This window comes from Engystomops pustulosus, chromosome 3 (genome assembly GCF_040894005.1).
Source record: "Engystomops pustulosus chromosome 3, aEngPut4.maternal, whole genome shotgun sequence".
NCBI lineage: Eukaryota > Metazoa > Chordata > Amphibia > Anura > Leptodactylidae > Engystomops > Engystomops pustulosus.
Window position 1 is genome coordinate 168,676,560 of NC_092413.1, and position 22,361 is coordinate 168,698,920.

The 22,361-nt window shown below is 42.2% G+C and overlaps 1 protein-coding gene across 2 annotated transcripts in view; it reads left to right on the top strand.

The window, feature by feature from the left end:
• Positions 1-3,525, top strand: part of LOC140122262 (uncharacterized) — an 89,442-nt gene extending 85,917 nt beyond the window's left edge. For both annotated transcript variants that reach the window (XM_072142931.1, XM_072142930.1), the window contains exon 8: positions 2,896-3,525. In XM_072142931.1, coding sequence (XP_071999032.1) covers positions 2,896-3,021 — 126 coding nt within the window. In that variant the 3' untranslated portion in view covers positions 3,022-3,525. The remainder of the gene's footprint in view (positions 1-2,895) is intronic.
• The last annotated feature ends 18,836 nt before the right edge of the window (positions 3,526-22,361 follow it).

The following is a 22,361-nucleotide window of genomic DNA, read 5'->3' on the forward strand; positions in this document are numbered from 1 at the left end:
CTAAGGTGTGGATAGGTAAATAGCCAATGTATATAGTGATTACTGGGGGGGGGGCTGTATATAGTGATTACTTGGGGCTGTATATAGTGATTGCTGGGGGCTGTATATAGTGATTACTGGGGGCTGTATATAGTGATTACTGGGGGCTGTATATAGTGATTACTGGGGGCTGTATAGAGATTGCTTGGGGAGCTGTATATAGTGATTGCTGGGGGAGCTGTATATAGTGATTGCTGGGGGAGCTGTATATAGTGATTGCTGGGGGAGCTGTATATAGTGATTGCTGGGGGAGCTGTATATAGTGATTACAGGGGGCTATACATAGTGATTGCTGGGGGGCTGTATATAATGATTACTGGGGGATGTATATAGTGATTGTTGGGGGGCTGTACACAGGGGCGCACCTGCCATGAGGCAAGTTAAGATACTCGCCTCAGGCGGCGCACCTCCTGCTGGACGAAGGAGCGGCGTCAGTCTCCCGCCCGCCGGTATGTGCTCCGGCCGGCACATCTCCCCACCCTGCACAGCACATTCCCAGCCCAGTACCCATCACATCCACCTGCCCGCCGGCCGTCACTTCCCCCCCGCGGCCCGCCCATCATTGTAACTGCCACTGGCCGGCACCTCCCCCCGCGGCTCACTCATCACTGTACCTGCTGCTGGCCAGCACTTCCCCCCGCGGCCCCCCAACACTGTACCTGCCCGCTGGCCGGCACTTCCCCCCGTGGCCCACCCATCACTGTACCTGCCCGCTGGTGTGTATGTGTGTATATATATATATATACATATATATGTATGTGTATATATATATATATATATATGTGTGTATGTTTGTGTGTGTGTGTGTGTATATACACCGTATATATGTGTGTGTATGAATGTATAGATGTGCCTGTGTATGTTTGTATGTATATATATATATATTTGTATATATGTATGTTCTGTATATGGTATATGTATGTGTGTGTGTATATGCTGTATATACTGTTTAAATATGTGTATTTGCTGTACGTATACTCAGTATGCATTTATGTGTGTACATTCGGCGTGCCACCATGTAAAATATACTATATGGCGGCACGCTGTATGTATTATATGGTATATGGCGGCACGCTGTATGTATTATATGGCATATGGCTGCACGCTGTATGTATTATATGGTATATGGCGGCACACTGTATGTATTATATGGTATATGGCGGCACGCTGTATGTATTATATGGTATATGGCGGCACGCTGTAGGTATTATATGGTATATGGCGGCACGCTGTAGGTATTATATGGTATATGCCGGCACGCTGTAGGTATTAAATGGTATATGGGGGCACACTGTATGTATTATATGGTATATGGGGGCACGCTGCATGTATTATATGGTATATGGCGGCACGCTGTAGGTATTATATGGTATATGGCGGCACACTGTATGTATTATATGGTATATGGCGGCACACTGTATGTATTTTATGGTATATGACGGATTGTTGTATGTATTTTGTTCTTTATAGTAGCTCGCTGTGTTTAAAATATAGTACATGGAGGGATGCTCTATGTATTTTGCATTGCTTTATTTTCACATTAAACCAATCTGATTGGGTCTGGTCCTGGCACTCCTTGATGTATTACATGGAGTGGGGGGAGGGGCGTTTTTCTATTCACCCATGGCTGTATATAGTGATTACTGGGGGATGTATGTAGTGATTGCTGGGGGGCTGTATATAGCGATTGCTAGGGGGCTGTATATAGAGATTGCTGGAGGGCTGTATATATTGATTGCTGGGGGCTATATATAGTGCTTTCTGGGGGGCTGTATATAGTGACTACTGGGGGTGGAGGGGTTGTATACAGTGATTGCTGGGGGGGCTGTATATAGTGAGTACTGGGGGCTGTATACAGTGATTACTGGGGGAAGTATATAGTTATTGCTGGGGGGCTGCAAATAGAGTTTGCTGTTCCCTGTCTGGACTACATTCAATGGGGGCCCCCACCAACCTTAATCCGGCCCTGAATGTATATGTGAGTTTTTCTATAAATGTGTGATTTTATAAGCATGTGTGAGTGTACAGATATGTATACTTTTTAAGGAATAAGGGTCCCTATTCAAAAGCCTGCTATGGTTCCCTTCCTCTACTAGTTAGGACCTTGCCTCCATGCATACTGTGCAAGCACCGAACTCCATACATGGCATTTGTAATAGTGGCATTGCACCCGGGCATATGCTTCCTTTTAACTTGGCTCTTTTACTACTTTCCTATGGTATGGTTCTCACAAATATCTGAAATAGTCCCAAAAAGTTTTTTTTTATAGATTTTTTTTACTGGCTTTTTAAAAACACAGCCATACAGATTGAAATACACAAGGAAATATATCAGTAAACTACGAAGCCCAATTTTATTGCAGTCCAGACTGTGATATTGGTTTGTCTGGGCCTGCATTTCCCGGATCTCATGAAGCCAGATTCCAGTCCAATAAGTTTAGATAATAAAAATGAATAAAATATAAAATATTAACACCATAATGTGCATATCCACTTCCTTACTATTAATAGCTGTGTTTCGTAATATCCATCTGTATTGTTTATGTTATGGGCTTAACAATGCCGATGTCGGAATTCTGCTGTATAAATTATTATGCTGGTTACCTGGCATTATGACCAGTAAGTGCAGTGAAATCATGTTTCCCACTGAAACACATTATGACTTCATAGGCTATTGCACTAAAAAGACTACCATAAAACTTTATTGAGAGAGGTGTTTACAGTGGAATGGTCCGTAACTTATTTCTTTGCAATGTTTAGCTGTAGCACTTAAGACTTTTAATATTGTATGAGCTGCACCTGAGCATTTCCCAATAGCACGGATAATTCATTTTATGCCATTTGTTTTCTTTTCTAGAGCAAAGAGCTGATTCAACAGTCGCCGAAACTGGAAAACTCTGAACTTAAAGTTCTGGAAAAACATTCAAAACCTTCTGCACATTTCACTGTGAATGGAAGAAAAAACAATGAAATTCATATATAACCTAAAGAGGCTGAAAAGGGTTTATCTGATTAGAAAACATGTAGTCTTTTCTTTCTAAGCTCTTCTCTATATGTTGTGTCTGATAATGCAGTGCAAACGTCTTTATTTAACACCTTCATGACTGGCATGTGGCTATACACGTAATAACTGCCCAATACCTGTGCGGAAAGCATGTGTATAGACGTCATGACAAAGGCCCAATTCAAAGATCTATATCTTGTGCACTGTGGAATCCAAAACACAGTTCTGGTGTTGTATTAAAGAGTATAATCTACTATAGATGCAGTGTATCTAGGCGTTTCAGAAATGAGATATCCACTGTTAAGGTTGCAGTAAAAAAAAAATCTGTTCTTATATATATCTTTTCATTCCCAATTGTATCTTGAACAAATATCTCTGGTTCTGTTACATGTAGGAAAACAATATAAAAGGGGAGATTCTCCTCTTTAATATGACAGCAGGACGTTGTTTCCAGGTGCCACAGGTCCGAACAGAACATATAACCGTTTGCCCCTCTCTAGTCTGTCTGCTGATGGCAAAATGAAGACGTAACTGCAGGGAGACAGAGCCAATAGTTTGCAGAAGTACATGCATACTCTGTATCTGTAGATAGATATATTTTGGAAAAGGTTCACTTAAAAAAAAAGCGGAACAGAACTGCAAAAATTGACCTGGACATTTGGGTACCAACAATTGGTCAATAAAGGGCTAAATAGGGATAAAGAGCAGTTGCACATTTTTTACAAGGTGAAATGGATTCAGGATACTGGAAAGTATCATCTGACATGTTTAGGGCATAAAGACTTCTATTTTTACCCAATAACCTTTTCATTCAAAATATAACTTCTACTTAGTCATTTAAAAAACTTATTATACAGTGCTCAATACCACATGTGAATAGAAGTTAAAAGTTAGCACCCCCCATCAACCCCAATGTGCTTTCCCCGGTATACATTCGTCTTATGTGTTTAATGTGGTTAACGCTATTAGTTTCTGTTAATTAGAGATATGGTCCTTTACAACATTTTTCATATGCATCTTATATGTAGAGATGGTCTTTCTTACACCAATAATTGTTCTTTTCATGAAGAGGCTATTCATATTCATTTTAGTTGTACCATTGGATGTATGACACCTGTCTTATGTGACCTATGATATGAATACTGTTGTAGTTTGTACTTGATTCACCGATATTGCTATGAACCTTGTCATTTTACAATTTCAATAGAGTTTATTGAACAGAAAAGATAGCACCCTATTGACAGCAATCTGATGTGAAGAATTTACATAATTGATTTATGGTCATGCATCATTGCGGTATATGAATTGCTATATATTGTGTATGAGGTCGAGCTGTAACTGCTATTAGCTCTTATCTGACCCCAAGGCTAGGCTTCTCAGGTGAGCCGGATAGAAGACGCAATGATCTGAGTTTCCTTACTATGGAATATACATTGATGTATATGCTGGGTTGCTATCTCCCAAATGTCTGCAGATCACCAGGGAATTCAAACTTCACTATCCCTGCCTTGGAGTATGAAAACCTAAAAACATGTGAACTCCTCAAACATGTTTCACCACCTAATAGGCAGTGCATCATGGGAATAAAGTACAGAGCTATCTATCACTACCTATCATTACCCATCATGTAAAAAGTATGGACTAAACACGCTTTGGTTCAGCTGATATCTGTTTTATCCAAAATTTAAAGGACAGCACGGTGGCTTAGTGGTTAGCACTAAGGCCTTGCAGTGCTTGGTTCAACATCTGCAAAGAGTTTGTATGTTCTCTCTGTGTTTGCGTGGGATTCCTTCGGGTCCTCGGGTTTCCTCCCACATTCCAAAACATACTGGAAGGTTGATTAGACTGTGAGCCCCATGCGGACAGGGAGCGACCTGGCAAGCTCTGTGCAGCGCTGTGTATTCTGTGTGCACTATATTATTATAAAGGGAAGCTGTCATCACATTTTTCACAAATATAGCTAGTGACAAGTTCCTATAGATCCCTGTTAAGTAAATGTTACCCTTCTTTTAGCTAAAAATAGTTTCCCTCATGTCCACATAAAATCAACTTTGAGATTCAGCAGCATGTCCTAGCAGTGAGACCTGTCAATCAGGAACAAGGAGGGAGGGCAGTGCAAGTAAAATGTAATATGCAGGACTCCATTAATATAACTGGACTCACATCAGGGCACTTGCATATAAGTTTACAAACAGTTTTTTTAACATTACAGTCACAGAAAGGAACCATTTAGGGATAAGGGCAATTCTATTTAATCCGTTTTTTAAGTATCTATTTTGGGTGGGTTGATTTAAATGGTAGGTTTTCTTTAAAAAAAACAAACAAAACATGTATTTATGACTCTAAACTAAATCTTGACTAGAGCTATATGGGAGAACTTGGCTGAAAGTAATGATGCTTTTTAATGGAGTGAAGCTTCTCACCGGAGACCCTGCAATGTGCTGGCTCAGGGAACAGCTAGATTTGTAAATTAAAAATAAAATCATCTGTTACACAAAAACAACAATGAACATAGATTAAGGGAAACTTTTTTGCATTACTTTTACTACCAGAACTATCATAGTTGATGAGGCGTAAACTGAGCCGAGTTTATATTAGTATTATTTTAGACATGAGATAGATAGAAACAGTTAAAACAATATAATAGGAAAAAAGTAACATTTCTAGTTTTCAAGGAGTCAAAATAAGGTCACATTAACAACGTGAAAACACAGGGAAATACTGGGAAGTGGAAATACAAACTCAATCAAGCTCAATGAGGTTTCCTGAGAAGATCCATCATTGTCAGAAGCCCTTTACTATATGAATATCGTATGACCAGAGAAAGGACTGCTGACTGCGGAGGATATTGTTTTCTTCATATAAATATTAGCCTGTGCGTTCCTTGGGAGGAGATATATCATGTACACAATATTTCAGCACTGATCTAATAAACATTAATGCATCAGTGCCAACAATTAACATTGCTTGGTTTTCTTGTATTTTATCAAATAAACAGGTCAAAAAGAAAAAAAAAAAGTTTCCTTGTGATCCATGTACGGTACTCTCCTGGCTGCTAATAGTGATCATTTTGGCCACTTTTTGGAAGTACAGATATACGTATAGTATATCCATTTTACAAAAATCTAAGGAGTGTAGTGGTAACAGGAATGTGTGGTCAGCATTACTTACTAGAACACAGTGATAAAGAGGCAAAATTGATTTAGTGATTATTCACATCAATTTTCCAATAGTGGAACACAAACATGTCAAATCAATTTACCTAATCATATGATGAATCTTCCAGTAATGTGCTAATGTAGTGTATGGACTAGTATCATGGCAGCAATATAAAGCAGTCTCTAGACGACAGGGCATCAACAGCCATAGCTGAAGTCCAATGAACACCGTATATAAAGCTCACATCATTACATAACTCTCTTAAACGCTCTTCATAATGAAGGCCAAAGTTTACCAGGATAAGTACAATACTGAGAACAGTATTAGAGCCTTGTACCTACTTTTGTAAAATTTGGAAATGGTGTCCATCTAGGGATGAGCTGAACCCAATCCCAGACTTCAGCCAGAAGTTCCTGTCCGGCTTTTGGGCTTTATCCTGATGGTAAAAACTGTTATTGGTGCTGGCAGGTATGCAGTTGTTGACGACATTTAAGTGTATTTAAATGCAGATGGAACGCAGACGGCATATAAAGGGTTAACACCCTTAATCATTTTAGCATCAGTAGCAGGTTTTTGGGTTTGGATACCCAAACCAAACATTTTTTTTAGGTGTCCAACACCTTTAAATGGTTACTGCACTGAAAAAAACTAAGCATATATTCTATATCAATAGTGCAAGTAAAGACAAGAAACTCTGTTATATGTGATCAAAGTACCTATTTTTCTCCTTGCCACTTTTCATACTTAAAGGGGTTTTCCCACAAACTGAAGTTAGGCCCTATCTACGGAGTAGGGCCTAACTTGATGATCAGTGGGGGTCTCAGTGCTCTGACCACCACAGATCGCGAAACCGAAGGACCCCTCGCTGCTCCTCAGACTAATGGAGCAGACTGTAGTGCCAGATTACAAAGAAACTATGTGGAGAGGATAGAGGGAGCAGATAGGTTTCCACCAAATGGTTTTAAGAGGAAACAAACCAGGGATATAGTTTGCGGAGAAGAAATTTATTTGAAAATGATTACCAGAAACTGTGTTTCTCCTCATATGCATGTACTGGTCTACCGATTCCTGCAGTTTAATAAAAGGGAAGGTCCTAAATATCAGATCAGTGGGGTTCTGCCTCCTGAGGCTCCCTCTAACCACAATCACAACAAAAATATCAAGGTTAGCACACAGGTAGCATGAAACTCTTCATATCTTTATAACAAGTTTTATGATATGGAACTGGAATAATAAACTGTATCCAGTTATATGATAACAAAACATAGACTGCATTTATCAAGAAACACAGTTATGTTTAGGTGATATTCCTTGCGATAAGATAACTTTATGGCCCATTTATAGCTAAACTTTAACTTCGTTTTAAACTTTGTTACTGAATTGTTAGTTCTAAACATAGACGTGAACTACTCAGTGCAAATGGTAATATAATCCAGTAATAATCCCACATAGAAGAAGATTATATGTGTTTTAGAAATAAAGAATTATAGCTGTAACTATAAACTGTGAAAAGTATTATGTTTGTACGAGGTTTTAACCTCTGGCTATAATTACTGTAAGCATGTTCAAATTTACTGACAGCAAGCAGAAATCCTGAAAAGGTAGAACTCCATACCTGATGACATGCTTTAGGCTGAAGATGTCATACATAAAAAGAAAAAGTCCCATACAGCTTACACTGGAAGTCTTCCTTGAGTAGAATAAGAGGCCTGATCACATCGCCTGTCCATGTATCGGGGTATGCTGTTTGGACCCCAACAAAGCACAAGCTTGTAAAAGGAAATGGATCCCAGCACAGGGACAGGTTTAGTACTACTGTTGGATATTAAAGGATGTGCCTTGATATGTTGACAATAGGAGCAGTTATGAAATCCCACTAATAGGTTTCTTAATGAATTGGAGAAGTTTCTTGCAGAAGCCAATAGCAAGAGACTTCTGAGCGATGCAAAATATGAATTTATGTTTCCTAAATTTTCTACCACTGCCACTTTCTATGCACTTCCTAAAGTGCACAAGGGAACTTTGTGTTGTCCTTTCCAATATATATTGGAGATACAACATCAACTTCTTAAACATCTAGTGATGTTAACGACAAGATCTACTCAGGGGCACAGCAATGGGGAGCCCTAGTGCTCCCACATATGCTAATTTGCTCCTTGGATGGTGGGAGAAAACAGTGTTGTTTGGGGATACACCCTACCCAGACATTGCAAGGGCTGAAATTTTCCCCTGATACAGATGATAGCTTTGTACTATGAAGAGGAAATAGAGAGAAAATTTTGCATTTTGTCAAGAGTCTGAATGATAATCATATTGGTCTAAAATTTCTGTATGTGTTAGACCCTATGAGACTTGCTTTTCTTGATGCCCTATTAAGTGGAACAGGGGACGGGACACTGCTACCAATTACCTGCTCAGATGGGAGAATCATCATCCTCTTCCCCTTAGGAAGGGTAATCCAAATGGTCAATATTTAAGAGCTAGAAGGAATTGTAGCATGAGCCAAGAATTTAAGTCTGGAGCTAGTGATTTGCGACAACGATTTACATAGAGAGGCTATCCTGATGTTATGTGTTTAGAACTGCCTTTTAGCATGCATTAAAGTTTAACCAGCATGAAGGGTTTGAGAGCGCCAAAGGAGGAGACTCTGCAAATGAAGAGACTCATTACGGCATTTGACAATGGCGCAGATAGCAACCCTGCAATATCATTAGCTGATCCCCTCAATGGATGAAGATATCAGGGAAATAGTGGGACCATCGGAGACAGATTGGTACAGATTATTTTATGCACCCAAACCCAGGGGCACCTGGTTAGACTGCAAACCCTTAGGGCGTTTTAGATGCGGGGGGACTGTGTAGCATTCTCCTATATTCAGATCTCCAAGATCTTCCACAGTAATGTGATTAATGAGACCTTTGTCATAAAGAACTTTATAAACTATCTATGGGCTAAATCTAAAAGACCACATGTATCTGTAGCCTTGAATATAAAGGAGCTTTAGGGGAGAGTGGGTGAACATCTAGGAGACATTCGGCATGCACGCAATACACTCATAGCACGACATGTGCATCAAGTGCATAGAGGGAATCCCAAGGTACTGTGATATATGTCCAAAACAATCACCCAAAGGTAATATAGCCAGCCCAACCAATTTGACAAATACCAAATACTGCAGATCCTTGCTCCTTCAGGTGCTCAACAATATTCTAGACCCAGCCATCGGACACAATCAGAGGAAAAGAGAAACATCGGCACTCACCGGAGATTCCAAGGAACATTTCAATGCAGATGCTTTATTTGGATATAAAAGATTATACCGCCAACACGATGTGTAAAGGCAGGTCAATGTGTTTTGAAGACAAGTGTCCTATAAATGGGAGCAATCTATAAGGTCATGTATGACTGTGGTCTTGAATATGTGGGAAAACATATTGGAAGCTTCAGAGCATCTGGAAGACATTCGACATGCAAGCGATACATAGAGTGAATCCCAAGGTACTATGATTTATAGATATTTTAATGCCATACCCAGAGAGGGTAGGTGACTGGATCAAAAGAATTCAACAAACTGAGGCCCACTTTTTATGAGGTATCATGTGCAACACCCTCGCCGATGCAATGGCGAAGGAGTGCTTGTGAATAAGCCCCATAGCATGTCACCACATCACACAGGGGACATTGCAGTGGTTAATCCTGCCTGGCAAGGCAGAAGTTAATCTGTGTATGATGTAAGAATCTATCATCCAATGTCTTGTGTTACATCCTGTCTCTGTGAGCTGAGAGGTAATTGGAGGAGCAGCCACCACCTGACCAAGGGGAGATAATAAAACCCCTGGCCAAGAATATTCTAGAGGGCAGTTAGCTGAGCAGTAGCTCAGAAGCAGAGACTGGAGTCTCTCCAGTACAGACTCTTCGGAGTCTGTACAGCTAGCACACCAGACCAGAGCAGGAAGAGCCTAGCCCCTGCCTGAAGTGGAGCTAATAGCTAGGTAGTGAGGAAAGGGGTATCATCCTACCTTCAAGGGTGATACCTGAAGATATCCAGGATCAAGCTGAAGCATCCTTCCAGGACACAGCTACCTCCCAGCCTGCCATTGCATCCAGGCTGGTGATCTACATTCTGTGGCTCCCTCCAAATACCTCTCCAGTACTCCACCATCTTGTTAAAGGCACGTTGCTGATGTTCCTGTCGGTTCCAATAAAGAACTGTAAGTTGTTTCTGTTCAACCTCTGCCTCCGTCTGGTCCCTGCTACTACAGCTGCCATCATCACAGGCACCCTGTCCACCACACAGAGACTCATCCTCTAGAGACCAAAGGGTTGCCCCAGGGAGATCCGCTATAGCAGCCTCTCCCTCATCATTTCTTGCCAACACCACCCTGCTGGAGACCTGCCAGGCTGTAGGACAGCCCTCCGGTTCCCCATACCAAGCACCGCGACACAAGCGTGCTTAGGCCGCAACCGCCAGCCACTCAGGTACTGCGGGCCCCGGCTGACTCCAGGCCCCGAGAAAAGGCTAGGCCCCGGTGGGGGATGTTGCAAGTGGCGTCACGAACAGGATTGATACTTCTGTGCCTTATTCCGGCATTAAAGACTATCCTTTATTGAAAAGACGGTGCTGCCTAACCCTGCTGCTGGGTTTAGGCCCAAGTGATTGTGTGTTTCTGCATTGAACTGTATTACTGCTGCCACGTGCTGTCGAGCACCGCTCCAGCACTCAAGAGGTTAAACTCTGCAAAGAACTTTGTCAGCTCTGCTACATCCAGCGCTGCCGCGCCTGAAGCATTTACCTCACGAAACTGTGGCGCAGCAAGTAATTGCAGCCCGCCAAAACTTTCACTGGCGGGAAACCCAGAGGCATCGCTAAGCTCCGCTCCCTGCGCGTATGGCGGGAATCCTGCCTCAGCGCGCTGTGGCGCAGCAGAAAATTCAGCCCGCCACAGCTCCTGGTGGGAAAGACTCAAGCTCCGCCCTCTGGCGCGAAACTCTCCCGCGCTGCAACGCCAGTGAGAGCCCACGAGGTACCTCAGAGTCAGCGCAGCCGCCATCCAGCATCAAAGAGGTTAATCGTCCGTCTTGGATTTCTCCACGTGCTGTCTCCTGTCCTGCCGACATGCCACACAGCCTCCGAGATGAAGAATCAAGTGTCGCATGGCCTGCCCACGAGCCTCGGGCACCTTCCTCTGCTGCACCGCTTACTGCTGTCTCCTGTACGCAGTCTTCAATGGCGGATTCTCCACAGCGGCTACCTCCTCCGATTCCGGACCTCCTGAGGACCACCGCGGATGTGAGTACCATGGCCCCCAGGGCCTATATCACAGAGACTGTCACTATGTCTCCCTTAGCCCCGGCTGGGGTACAGTCCGGCCTCCCTGCAGAGGGCCAACATCTCCCCATAGGAGGCCCGGCTACAAAAGGGACTCTCTTAAAGGGGCCTGACCCCTTATCTAATGCTGCTGACCGTCCTGCGGAGTATCCAGGACCACCTGCTAAGAGGCCCAGGCTGTCCGGTGAGAACGCCCTGCCAGCTACAGAGGTTACCACCGCCAGCGCAACAGCGCCCCCAAGAGCTGCAGGTCAGTCCAGGAACAACAATCCTTCAGCTGTCAGCAGTGAAGAAGTTACAGCTCCGGCGGTCATCATCATGCGCTCCACAGCGCCCCCAGCTACAGAAGGTCAGTCAGAGAAGTGCCTGTCTCCTTCCTTTGCTGAGATGCCTGCCGTCGCAGGTGACCTCCCTGCTGTTCCAGCTCCAGCTTCTGGGTGTTCCATGTCAGCAGTTCCAGTGTCTACCACCAGATGTCTTCAGGTGACGGATTTCAACACTGCTTTCTTCACCCAGGCTGATGATGTCCCTGCTGCAGTTCCTGCTCCCATGCCTGCAGCCATTGCTCTTGAGCAGCAAGATTAACCCCTGATGGGCTGAAAGCCTTCTTCAGGTACTGTGTACATATTGTATATTTATTTCCATTATCCCTACAGAGCCAGAAACTTTCCTGAGACTCTCACCCTTATTTATCTCAGTCAAGAGATTTTCCACTGTCATGTGCTATGATAGCACCCTTCCTCTGCCACAGCAGAGATTCCTACCAAAGGACTCTGTCCCTCTACACATAGAGGAGACCCTTTGCATATTTTATGGCACTTTTCCCCACCTCAAGGGCTGTACCCAGAAGATGGACTTTGTCATTAAAGACCTTCTGTGAGACTTTTGCCAACTCCAAGGAAAAGTTGCCATGTAATTTATTATCGTTTTGCACTTAATGCCTCCCTTCTAGGTATGGACATTATGCTTGCACTTTTTTATGCCTTTTCCTTTTCAGGTAAAGAGACATTTATTCTGCTACCCTGTGTAGCCTACCTCTGTAACGTTTGTAACGTTCAAGATGTGTACCCATTGGGCTCCTAAGCCAATGTGAGTTTACAACATGTTTGCACACTGTCAGAATATATGCCAGTAGTCTGCATTAACCCTTTCATAGGCTTTACAGGTTGTAGTGTGGCTGTGTCAGACCGTCTTTTTGTGTAAAACACTGACCGCTACCTTATCCCTCAAACCGAGGTTTGCACGTGGGGGTAGTCCGTAAACTGCGGGTCTTTAGGGGACCGGGGGTGTTACAAAGATAGCACCTGGATGCCACCCATACATGGGTAAGGATGCCAGTCAGGAGGTACTCGTGTCGCATATGCTAACGCAATGCAGATATACACACTATATAATTGCCGCCAGGGAAGAAGCGTTGATATAACAAATATACAGGCCTTGGTGCAAGGAGTGGATTACAGGACATGACACCACACCTTTCCTACTGTACAGTTCGGTTTAATGGCGTCAGCGACCAACTGTCAAGCTACATGTTTTTGTCTTAGTCCGACACCAACCCAGGTGCCTGTCTCCAGGACCATGGGCGGTTTGTCCCTACACCGCACATAGCCTGCACTTCCCAGAAGTGCCCGTATCCACCTATGCGCCCCCTCAAGACATCTGTAGTCGAGCCGAGGGCGGCTCTTTCAATTGCCCCCGGGGTATGCAACACCCTCGCCGATGCAATGGCGAAGGAGTGCTTGCGAATAAGCCCCATAGCATGTCACCACATCACACAGGGGACATTGCAGTGGTTAATCCTGCCTGGCAAGGCAGAAGTTAATCTGTGTATGATGTAAGAATCTAACATCCAATGTCTTGTGTTACATCCTGTCTCTGTGAGCTGAGAGGTAATTGGAGGAGCAGCCACCACCTGACCAAGGGGAGATAATAAAACCCCTGGCCAAGAATATTCTAGAGGGCAGTTAGCTGAGCAGTAGCTCAGAAGCAGAGACTGGAGTCTCTCCAGTACAGACTCTTCGGAGTCTGTACAGCTAGCACACCAGACCAGAGCAGGAAGAGCCTAGCCCCTGCCTGAAGTGGAGCTAATAGCTAGGTAGTGAGGAAAGGGGTATCATCCTACCTTCAGGGTGATACCTGAAGATATCCAGGACAAGCTGAAGCATCCTTCCAGGACACAGCTACCTCCCAGCCTGCCATTGCATCCAGGCTGGTGATCTACATCCTGTGGCTCCCTCCAAATACCTCTCCAGTACTCCACCATCTTGTTAAAGGCACGTTGCTGATGTTCCTGTCGGTTCCAATAAAGAACTGTAAGTTGTTTCTGTTCAACCTCTGCCTCCGTCTGGTCCCTGCTACTACAGCTGCCATCATCACAGGCACCCTGTCCACCACACAGAGACTCATCCTCTAGAGACCAAAGGGTTGCCCCAGGGAGATCCGCTATAGCAGCCTCTCCCTCATCATTTCTTGCCAACACCACCCTGCTGGAGACCTGCCAGGCTGTAGGACAGCCCTCCGGTTCCCCATACCAAGCACCGTGACACAAGCGTGCCTAGGCCGCAACCGCCAGCCACTCAGGTACTGCGGGTCCCGGCTGACTCCAGGCCCCGAGAAAAGGCTAGGCCCCGGTGGGGGATGTTGCACATGCATCAGAGATCTCCCATTGCTCCATCTGCTCTATTTGATACTGCCTAAGGGTTATTTACAGGGCCAGACAAAAGTGGGCAATTTATAGGGGTCCCATGACCGGCCAAATTGCCCACAGTATGAACAATTCTGGTTCCCCAGGTGTTATCCTATAAACTTCACTCTATAGCAGGAAAGACTCTAGTTTTTATCTGTCATTTAAGATGAGTGATGAGGTCCAGACTATGAAATATACTAATATTCTACTAACATGTAAATGACCAAGGTTATGTGCTAGATGAGCAAGGATATGATTCAATGATGACATAGTCCTTTAATTTAGAATTTATCACTTAACATAATTGTAAAATACAGATTTTTATACTCATTTTACAATATTAATAAGTGCTAAATTAAAGCATAACTAAACTTTTAACAGAATTTCATAAATCAATAGTGCAGATGATAGTAGTAAACTTTAAAATATACTTCATCAAATAAATATGTTCCTATGTCCTTCTTTTTCCTCTGCCTTTCTTCCTTATTTAAGCAGATTGTTTGAATCAGCTTTCTGTCCTGTATCCACTAAAGCAACTTGAAAAAGTGTCTAATGACTTTTTAGAGCAGTCCTTGGATAGTCTAATCTCATCACAGAGTTGAACCATCAATAGAAATATTCTCTAGGTATGGAAAGAGTTAAAGAGCTTCCTTTCCTTACATATATGCTATGTCTATGGGACTGCTCACTACAGGAGAAAGAAGATGCAGAGTCACAGAAAATTAGCTTTCCTTAATGAAGTTTTTCTGCAAATAAAATAGCTAAAACAAGTTTAATTATTATTAAATAAATACAACATGTTATATTGTAATATTTTTATACCACTATTTCTATTTCATCTCATACTGAGTGTGTGGTATTCATCTCTACTGCACCACTTGTGGATCATAAGCCAGCCCCCCACATCTGGGTCCACCCTTGCGGTAATCCCTCACTGGGAATTGCCAGTGTTAATAGCATTTTGTGAATTATGTTGGCATACCATGATATACCCTCTGAAGAATCCCTTTTGGGAAGAAACGCATCAGGGTGGGGGGGATGAGGGGTGTCTTTCTTTCATAGGGCAAGAGAACAAGGTACTGCCCTTACTAATCTCACAGGGGTCAGTGAGAGTGTTTACTGATCGTTTTGATTTATCCGACTATACAACTACCATGTGTACATGAGTAGTCGTTGCCATCTAATAGACTGGACATGTTTATGGACGCCACAGTGAGACCGGTAGATGCATCTATTTCAATTATCAATTTTTTTGAGATCGTAATAGCCAGCAGCTAGAAATATTGTACCTAGTATATTGGTTTTATCATTTATGATTTCTATATTGTTTTAGACACCTATTTTAATAATTGGCTTTCTAATGTACCGAATATCTAATAAATGTTTAGATTTTCGATTATCTCACGGTTTGTCGCTGCTCTTCTTTAAAACTTCAATAATTTAATTCATCTTCTAAAAACTGGTAACATGGACATGTATTACAACTGACGTGTTTCAGGGATACAAATAGCCCTTAGTCTTAGCGTGATTAGGAGTTTACTGTTGAAAACTTCTGATTGAATAGGTACAAAGATACAGACACTCCTCTAGAGATTTGTGCGTGTAGAGAAATATGTTTAATTGAACAACAAATAACCCTACTATAGCATCCAAGTATCAAAGAAGAAAGTGTAATCCACACTAATACAACATCTGTGAAAAAGTGTAAAATCCCCATGTGCAGCAATGTTGTTCTGTAACACTCCTTCATTTCGTATGTAATAATCATTACTGTTACACTGACCTATAAAACTCATATGACAAATTGCTATAGAATCTTGTTTCAAGGCAATACAAAGTTTTATGAAGTTGTAAACCTTCCAATGCTTTCCTGGGACTTATGACTTTCAACTGCTGCTGCATGCTAAAGAATTCTCATTTAGAACTACAATTCTGCCACCTAGTGGTAAAAAGATGAGTTACGTGGAAGTATGACACAGGAATTTAGATAATTATAATGCTTTGAGTTGTCATTTGCCTATCTAAAAGGTAGAGTCCTGGAGATATGCATAGATTTTTTTTAAAGCAGTGACAATGAGTTTATGGTTATCATTTATATGGTTTGTGTAAGGAAAAGTTGTCCAATTTTCCAATGTACTGTCTGTATCAAAACCTTGTGTGTTTTTTAGATCTCTGCTTGCTGTTATTCAATAGAAAGCATCTATGTTTACTTCCAGTGGACAGAAATCTGTCCATGGTCATGTGATGTGATGGACAGGCAGTTGCAGGAGCCGTTATTATCACAGAGAGTAATAGGTGTTGTGTGATAATAACGGCTTGTGCACCTGCCTGTCCATCACATGACCAGGGACAGTCAACTGGCAGTCTGCAAGTCTTGCGCATGCGCACTAACATTGTGCTTGCGCAGCCGGCTGGATACAAGCCAGGTTTCCTTGCACAGCCACACTGGCCTCCAGCCGGCTGCACAAGGAAAGTGTTACTATGCATGCGCAAGACTTGCAGACAGCCGGGTGACGTCACTGTCTGTCTGCCGTTCTAGTGGGAGGGAAGAGCAGTGAATACTAAATATGGTGTTGAATGCCAAAACTAACAGAAGCTTGAAATTAAATAATAAAAATAAAAATGTTTCTGTGCATTGGTGCCAGTGAGGCCATGTGCTGGTAACCTATGAACAAACACTAGCGGTAGAGACTTCTGTGTCGGATAAGTAGTGGATTATAACTTAACTTTTTGTGTTCAACTAAAGTTCCAGAATACATAATGTATTACTTAAATTTATTCCTTTATGTTTGTATTAGTTCAATCAATGAGAATTGTAATGGGTTCTGTTTAATATTCTTTAGGAATCATCATGTCCCCTAATTGTTACCTTTATCCAGAGGATGATAAAACATAGTCCATAACTCATTGCCAAATTAAAAATTACTATATTTTAAATAGTATTACATAAATGGTAAGACCTATACTGGATATTTAGGAAGAGGTAACCAAAACAGTTCTACTATGACAAGTCAAATAAATACAAATAAGCAAACCCCAAAAGATGCATTACAAGAATATGTGAAGAGCTGACACTTGATCTTTGACCTGACCTCAGTTTTGAACTTCGACCTTATAGAGTGATACTGATTGATTGTAGATATCACAGGAAAACCACAGATTTCAATTCTAAATTGAAAAAAAAAATGTAAAACAGGACAAACCACTTTTCATAACATCTCTTATTACATGCATAACATTACCCTTAAGAGCAATTGCATTTAATATTTCTGTATTTAGACATTAGCCCTGTCTAATTCCTTGAACAGGAATTTTGTGTTGGAATGATTCAGGTTGAATTCACAGAAGCATGAATCCGGGTCTTAAACAGATTCACCTACACTTTTTCTGCCATTTTTTGGCCGAAAATGACAGTACTTGCTTTTACCCCTTGTTACCAACGCTTGTTTTCAGTTGAATGACCAGACTCTATTTTTAGGTGACCCAGGATATTCCGAGGACCCGGGAGCTCCACTTTTGTCTTCATGTGTGCGGGTGCTGGCTCCAGATCTGCTACTGCTCCATGGGCAGTGGATTTTCTTACTAGATCTGTGCACGGCCTGGGCAACGCTGTCAGCCGCAACTGTGACAACCGAGCACATAAAGCACATGAAGAGAAGAGGAGCTGCCCGGGGCAGCGGAATTGTGAGTACTCAGTTTATTTTTATTTTATGGGCAAGCTTTACACTACAGGGGGCTAGCTATATACTTCAAGGGGCTTGCAGGCTATATACTAAAGGAGGCTGGCACGCTATATACCCTAGGCTTATACTCGAGTCAATAGATTTTCACAGTTTTTGGTGGTAAAATTATGTACCTCGGCTTATACTCGGGTTGGCTTATACTTGAGTATACCCGATAATAAGTTTTACGTTTCATTCTGAAAAAAATGGAATTTGGCAAACATTCAGAAAAATTCTTCATTGTTCAAAGTTTGAAATGTTTTGCCTTCCAGGCAGATAGTCATAGCACCCAAAAGGCTTGATAACTAATATTTTCAGTATGACTAGTTTAGGAGGATATGAGTTTTTTACATGTTGTTGTTCAACAAACAGCTCATCAAATAAAAACTATCTGAAAATCCTCTATTTTTCTACTTTGTTCAGGACTAGATCAACTTCAGAGGATCTAGTTCTAGTGGATGGTGGAATAGATTCAAATACAAACAAGAAACGCGCTCCATTTGCAGGGCTAAATGTGCAATCCACTTTCACATCAAGGCTAAAGGTCTGTAGGGTAATCTGTATGATAATCCCAACGCTCGCACCAGTATCCTTTCCTATAATCTTTTAAACACAGCGATTACCTTCACTTAGGACCACATGCAATACAAGAGGAAAATAACTGGAAAGCTTTGTGTGTGATAGCAGGGTTCACTTGTCTTTTAACCACCTGGCCTTTTTTTTTTGTTTTTCATTTCTATTTTTCACTCCCCACTTTCAAAAATCTATAACTTTATTATTTTTACACGTAAAGAACTCTGTGATGGCTTATTTTCTGCATAACAAATTGCACTTCATAGTGACAGTATTTAATATTCCATGCCGTGTACCGTGTACCATTCATATAAGCCAAATATGTGTCCATCATTATCATAAAGGGATTTTTATCCCATACAGTGCACTACATTAACGCTGTTTACTGCTCGGTATTTTTATGCAATTGACTTGTACATAAACCGTACCATGGCCAGCCCAGGTTTAATCTCTGAGCCGACTTTTGAGTATTTCTACAAGGATATGGGGGACCCTACGATTCTGGTTATGGTTACCAGAACTTTGGTCCCTATATATCATTATACTCACCCTGTGTATTTTATCCTATCCGCGACCCAGAGGTATCGTATTGACCAAACCAATGACAGCGGTCCACGCTTCGATTGGGCAGCTGTTATGGTCACCGCCCACCGCTGTGGCACCCTACCAAGATCATAGGGGCGGCCTGATCCCGCCCACCACTGTAGAATCTTACCATGATCGTATGGGCGGCCTTACAGCGTTCGTACATCATAAGGGGCGGAGTTATTGCTTGCCTGCTGTCATCATTTGGGCAACCAATCACGAACTAATGGGCGGACCTATGATCTCACACGTACCTCCCATTAACCTCATTGGCCGCGGCCAGGTTCGTGCCTCCAATGACGCGATGCGCCCGGCCCACAAGGCGGAGCTTCCTGGACTTATACTCCAGTGAACCCGCCGCGCCGGCGGCTACGACTATCACACGCTGGCGCCCACCATCAGGACGCCAGCGTTCTTTTTATTATTTTTGTGTCCTTTATGAATATAGGATATAGGAATCCTCTCTAATTAACCTCATCCTCTGCGGTTCTCCTGACGAGCCCCAATATCAGGGGTGAAACGCGTAGAGGTGGAGAGATGAGAAGTTAGGGCATAAATTAATGTAGCACCAAGGACTATTCCATAAGCAGGGAATAATTTCCGTTAGTGCCTTATCAGGTACTAATATAAGGCAACAAGGACATTGTCAAGACGCCATACCTGCTGCATGGCCACGGAGAAAACTTGCATCTGTTAACAATTCATGCAGAGTGCAATCTCTGAGCCATGGTAGTCCTCTTTTACTATCAGATGTAACAGTGTGTTACGTGCCCACTATCTTTATCTTAGTACACACTGATGCATACATTGGAGAGTTTTTTAATATTTGTCTATTAAAAGTTATATTTTATTTTCCCCAATTATACCCGTGACTCATTCTCTAGAAATTGTATTTTTGGGACACATCCAATTTAGCTCCTCAGTGATCTGCCGTGTACCGGGAAGCAGGAAAAAAAATTCCTAATGCAGTGAAAATGGGCTTGGATTTTACAGCTTTCACTATGCGCCCCAAATGACAGGTCTACTTTATTCTTTGGGTCGATACGATTATGGCTATACCAAATTTGTATAGGTTTTATAATGTTTTCATTCATTTACAAAAATTAAAACCTCCTGTACAAATTTTATTTTTGGATTTGGCCATTTTCTGGCACCCAATAACTCTTTCATACTTCAGTGTACAGAGCTGTGATGTTTTCATTGCTATCATTTTCAGGACTGCTACCTTTTGATCACTTTTTATTGATTTTTTAAATATTTTTCAAAAGGCAAAAAAGTGGCAATTTTGACTTTGGGCATTATTTTCCATACAGGGTTAAATGCTGTGAAAAACTTATTATATTTTGTGTTTATGATTTTTACTGTTTATTAATATTTATATCAGTTCTAGGGAAAGGGGGGTGATTTGAATTTTTAGGTTTTTTTATTACAATTTTTTTTTTAACTTTTATTTTTACTATTTTTCAGACTCCCTAGGGTACTTTTGTCACAATTTGTTGTTTTTTGTTTGTCCACCCGTCTCTCGATGATTGACCACAAGTTCTCAATGGGATTAAGATCTGGGGAGTTTCCAGGCCACGGACGCAAAATCTCTATGTTTTGTTCCCTGAGCGATTTAGTTACGATCTTTGCTTTATGGCAAGGTGCTCCATCATGCTGGAAAATACATTTTTGATCACCAAACTGCTCTTGGACGGTTGGGAGAAGTAGCTCTTGGAGGACATTTTGGTCCCATTCTTTATACATGGATGAGTTTTTAGGCAAGACTGTGAGTGAGCCGATTCCCTTGGCTGCGAAGCCGCCCCACACATGAATGGTTGCAGGAGGCTTTACAGCTGGTATGAGACAAGACTGGTGGTATCACTCACTTTGTCTTCTCCAAACAAGCTGTTTTCCAAATGTTCCAAACAATCGGAAAGGGGATTAATCAGAGAAAATGACTTTACCCCAGTTCTCAGCAGTCCAGTCCCAGTACCTTTTGCAGAATATCAGTCTGTCCCTGATGTTGGAGAGAAGTGGCTTCTTTGCTGCCCTCCTTGACACCAGGCCTCCGCAGTCTCACAGTGCGTTCAGATGAACTCATACCTGCCTGCTGCCATTCCTGAGCAAGCTCTGCACTGCTGATAGCCCAATCCCAAAGCTGAAACACTTTTAAGAGATGGTCCTGGCACTTGCTGGTCCTTCTTGTGTGCCCTGGAGCCTTTTTGGCAACAATGGAACCTCCCTCCTTGAATTCCTTGATGATGCAATAGATTGTTGACTGAGGTGCAATCTTTCTAGCTGCGATACTCTTCCCTGTTAGGCCAGTTTTGTGCAGTGCAATGATGTCCGCACATGTTTCTTTAGAGATAACCATGGTTAACAGAAGAGAAACAATGATGCCAAGCACCAGCCTCCTTTAAAAGTGTCCAGTGGTGTGATTCTTCCTTAATCATGACAGATTGCTCCAGTAACACAGGTGTGGTTGTTGATGAGAACAGGGCTGGAGATCAATCACTGAAACGATGTTAGCTGCTCTTTTTAAGGCAGTAAATACCTCATCTTCATGTTGCTGAAGTTAGGGACTCAGCACGTAGCCTGTTATGTTCAAATTCTAGAACTACTCCACCATAATTTTTTGTGGTAGCATCCTTTTAAGGCAGGCCTGCAATGAAGTTGAAATGTGCTTTGGGGGAAAAAGTTAATTTTCTAGGCAAATATTGACTTTGCAGTGGGCCGAGTTGGTCTTACGCTAAAAAGTCATAAGCACTCACATTTCAGGAGGACTCCTCTGCCTGAATACTGGTTAAGATGCTGTCAGCGCAATTGTAAGCTGCACAGCACAATGTATCACTCAGTGGAGCGAGATACGTGGCCGAGACATTATATTGAAAACGTAGACAGAGATGATTGGTCACGCCTCCTATGATGCACGATCACATGACTATTTTTGTACATGACTAGCATTTAGCCCGGCCGTTATGCTAAGGGGCATATACTATTGTTCAATGGGAAGGTGACAGATAGTGGTCCGATTAGTGACCACAGCGTTTCCATACACTAATGATAAGCACTCACACATGGGGATAAACTTAGTAAGGCATTGATCATTTAGTATAGACCCGTGCAGGGGAGAAATATAAACATAAACAGATCAAAATGCTGAATTAGATCAAATCATTGCTAAAGATATTAGATCACATTTGTCAAAAAATTCTAGTAATGATCATAGCTGACCACTGAATTTTCAGGATTTACAAACAGTCATTAGATGGTTAGTTATAAC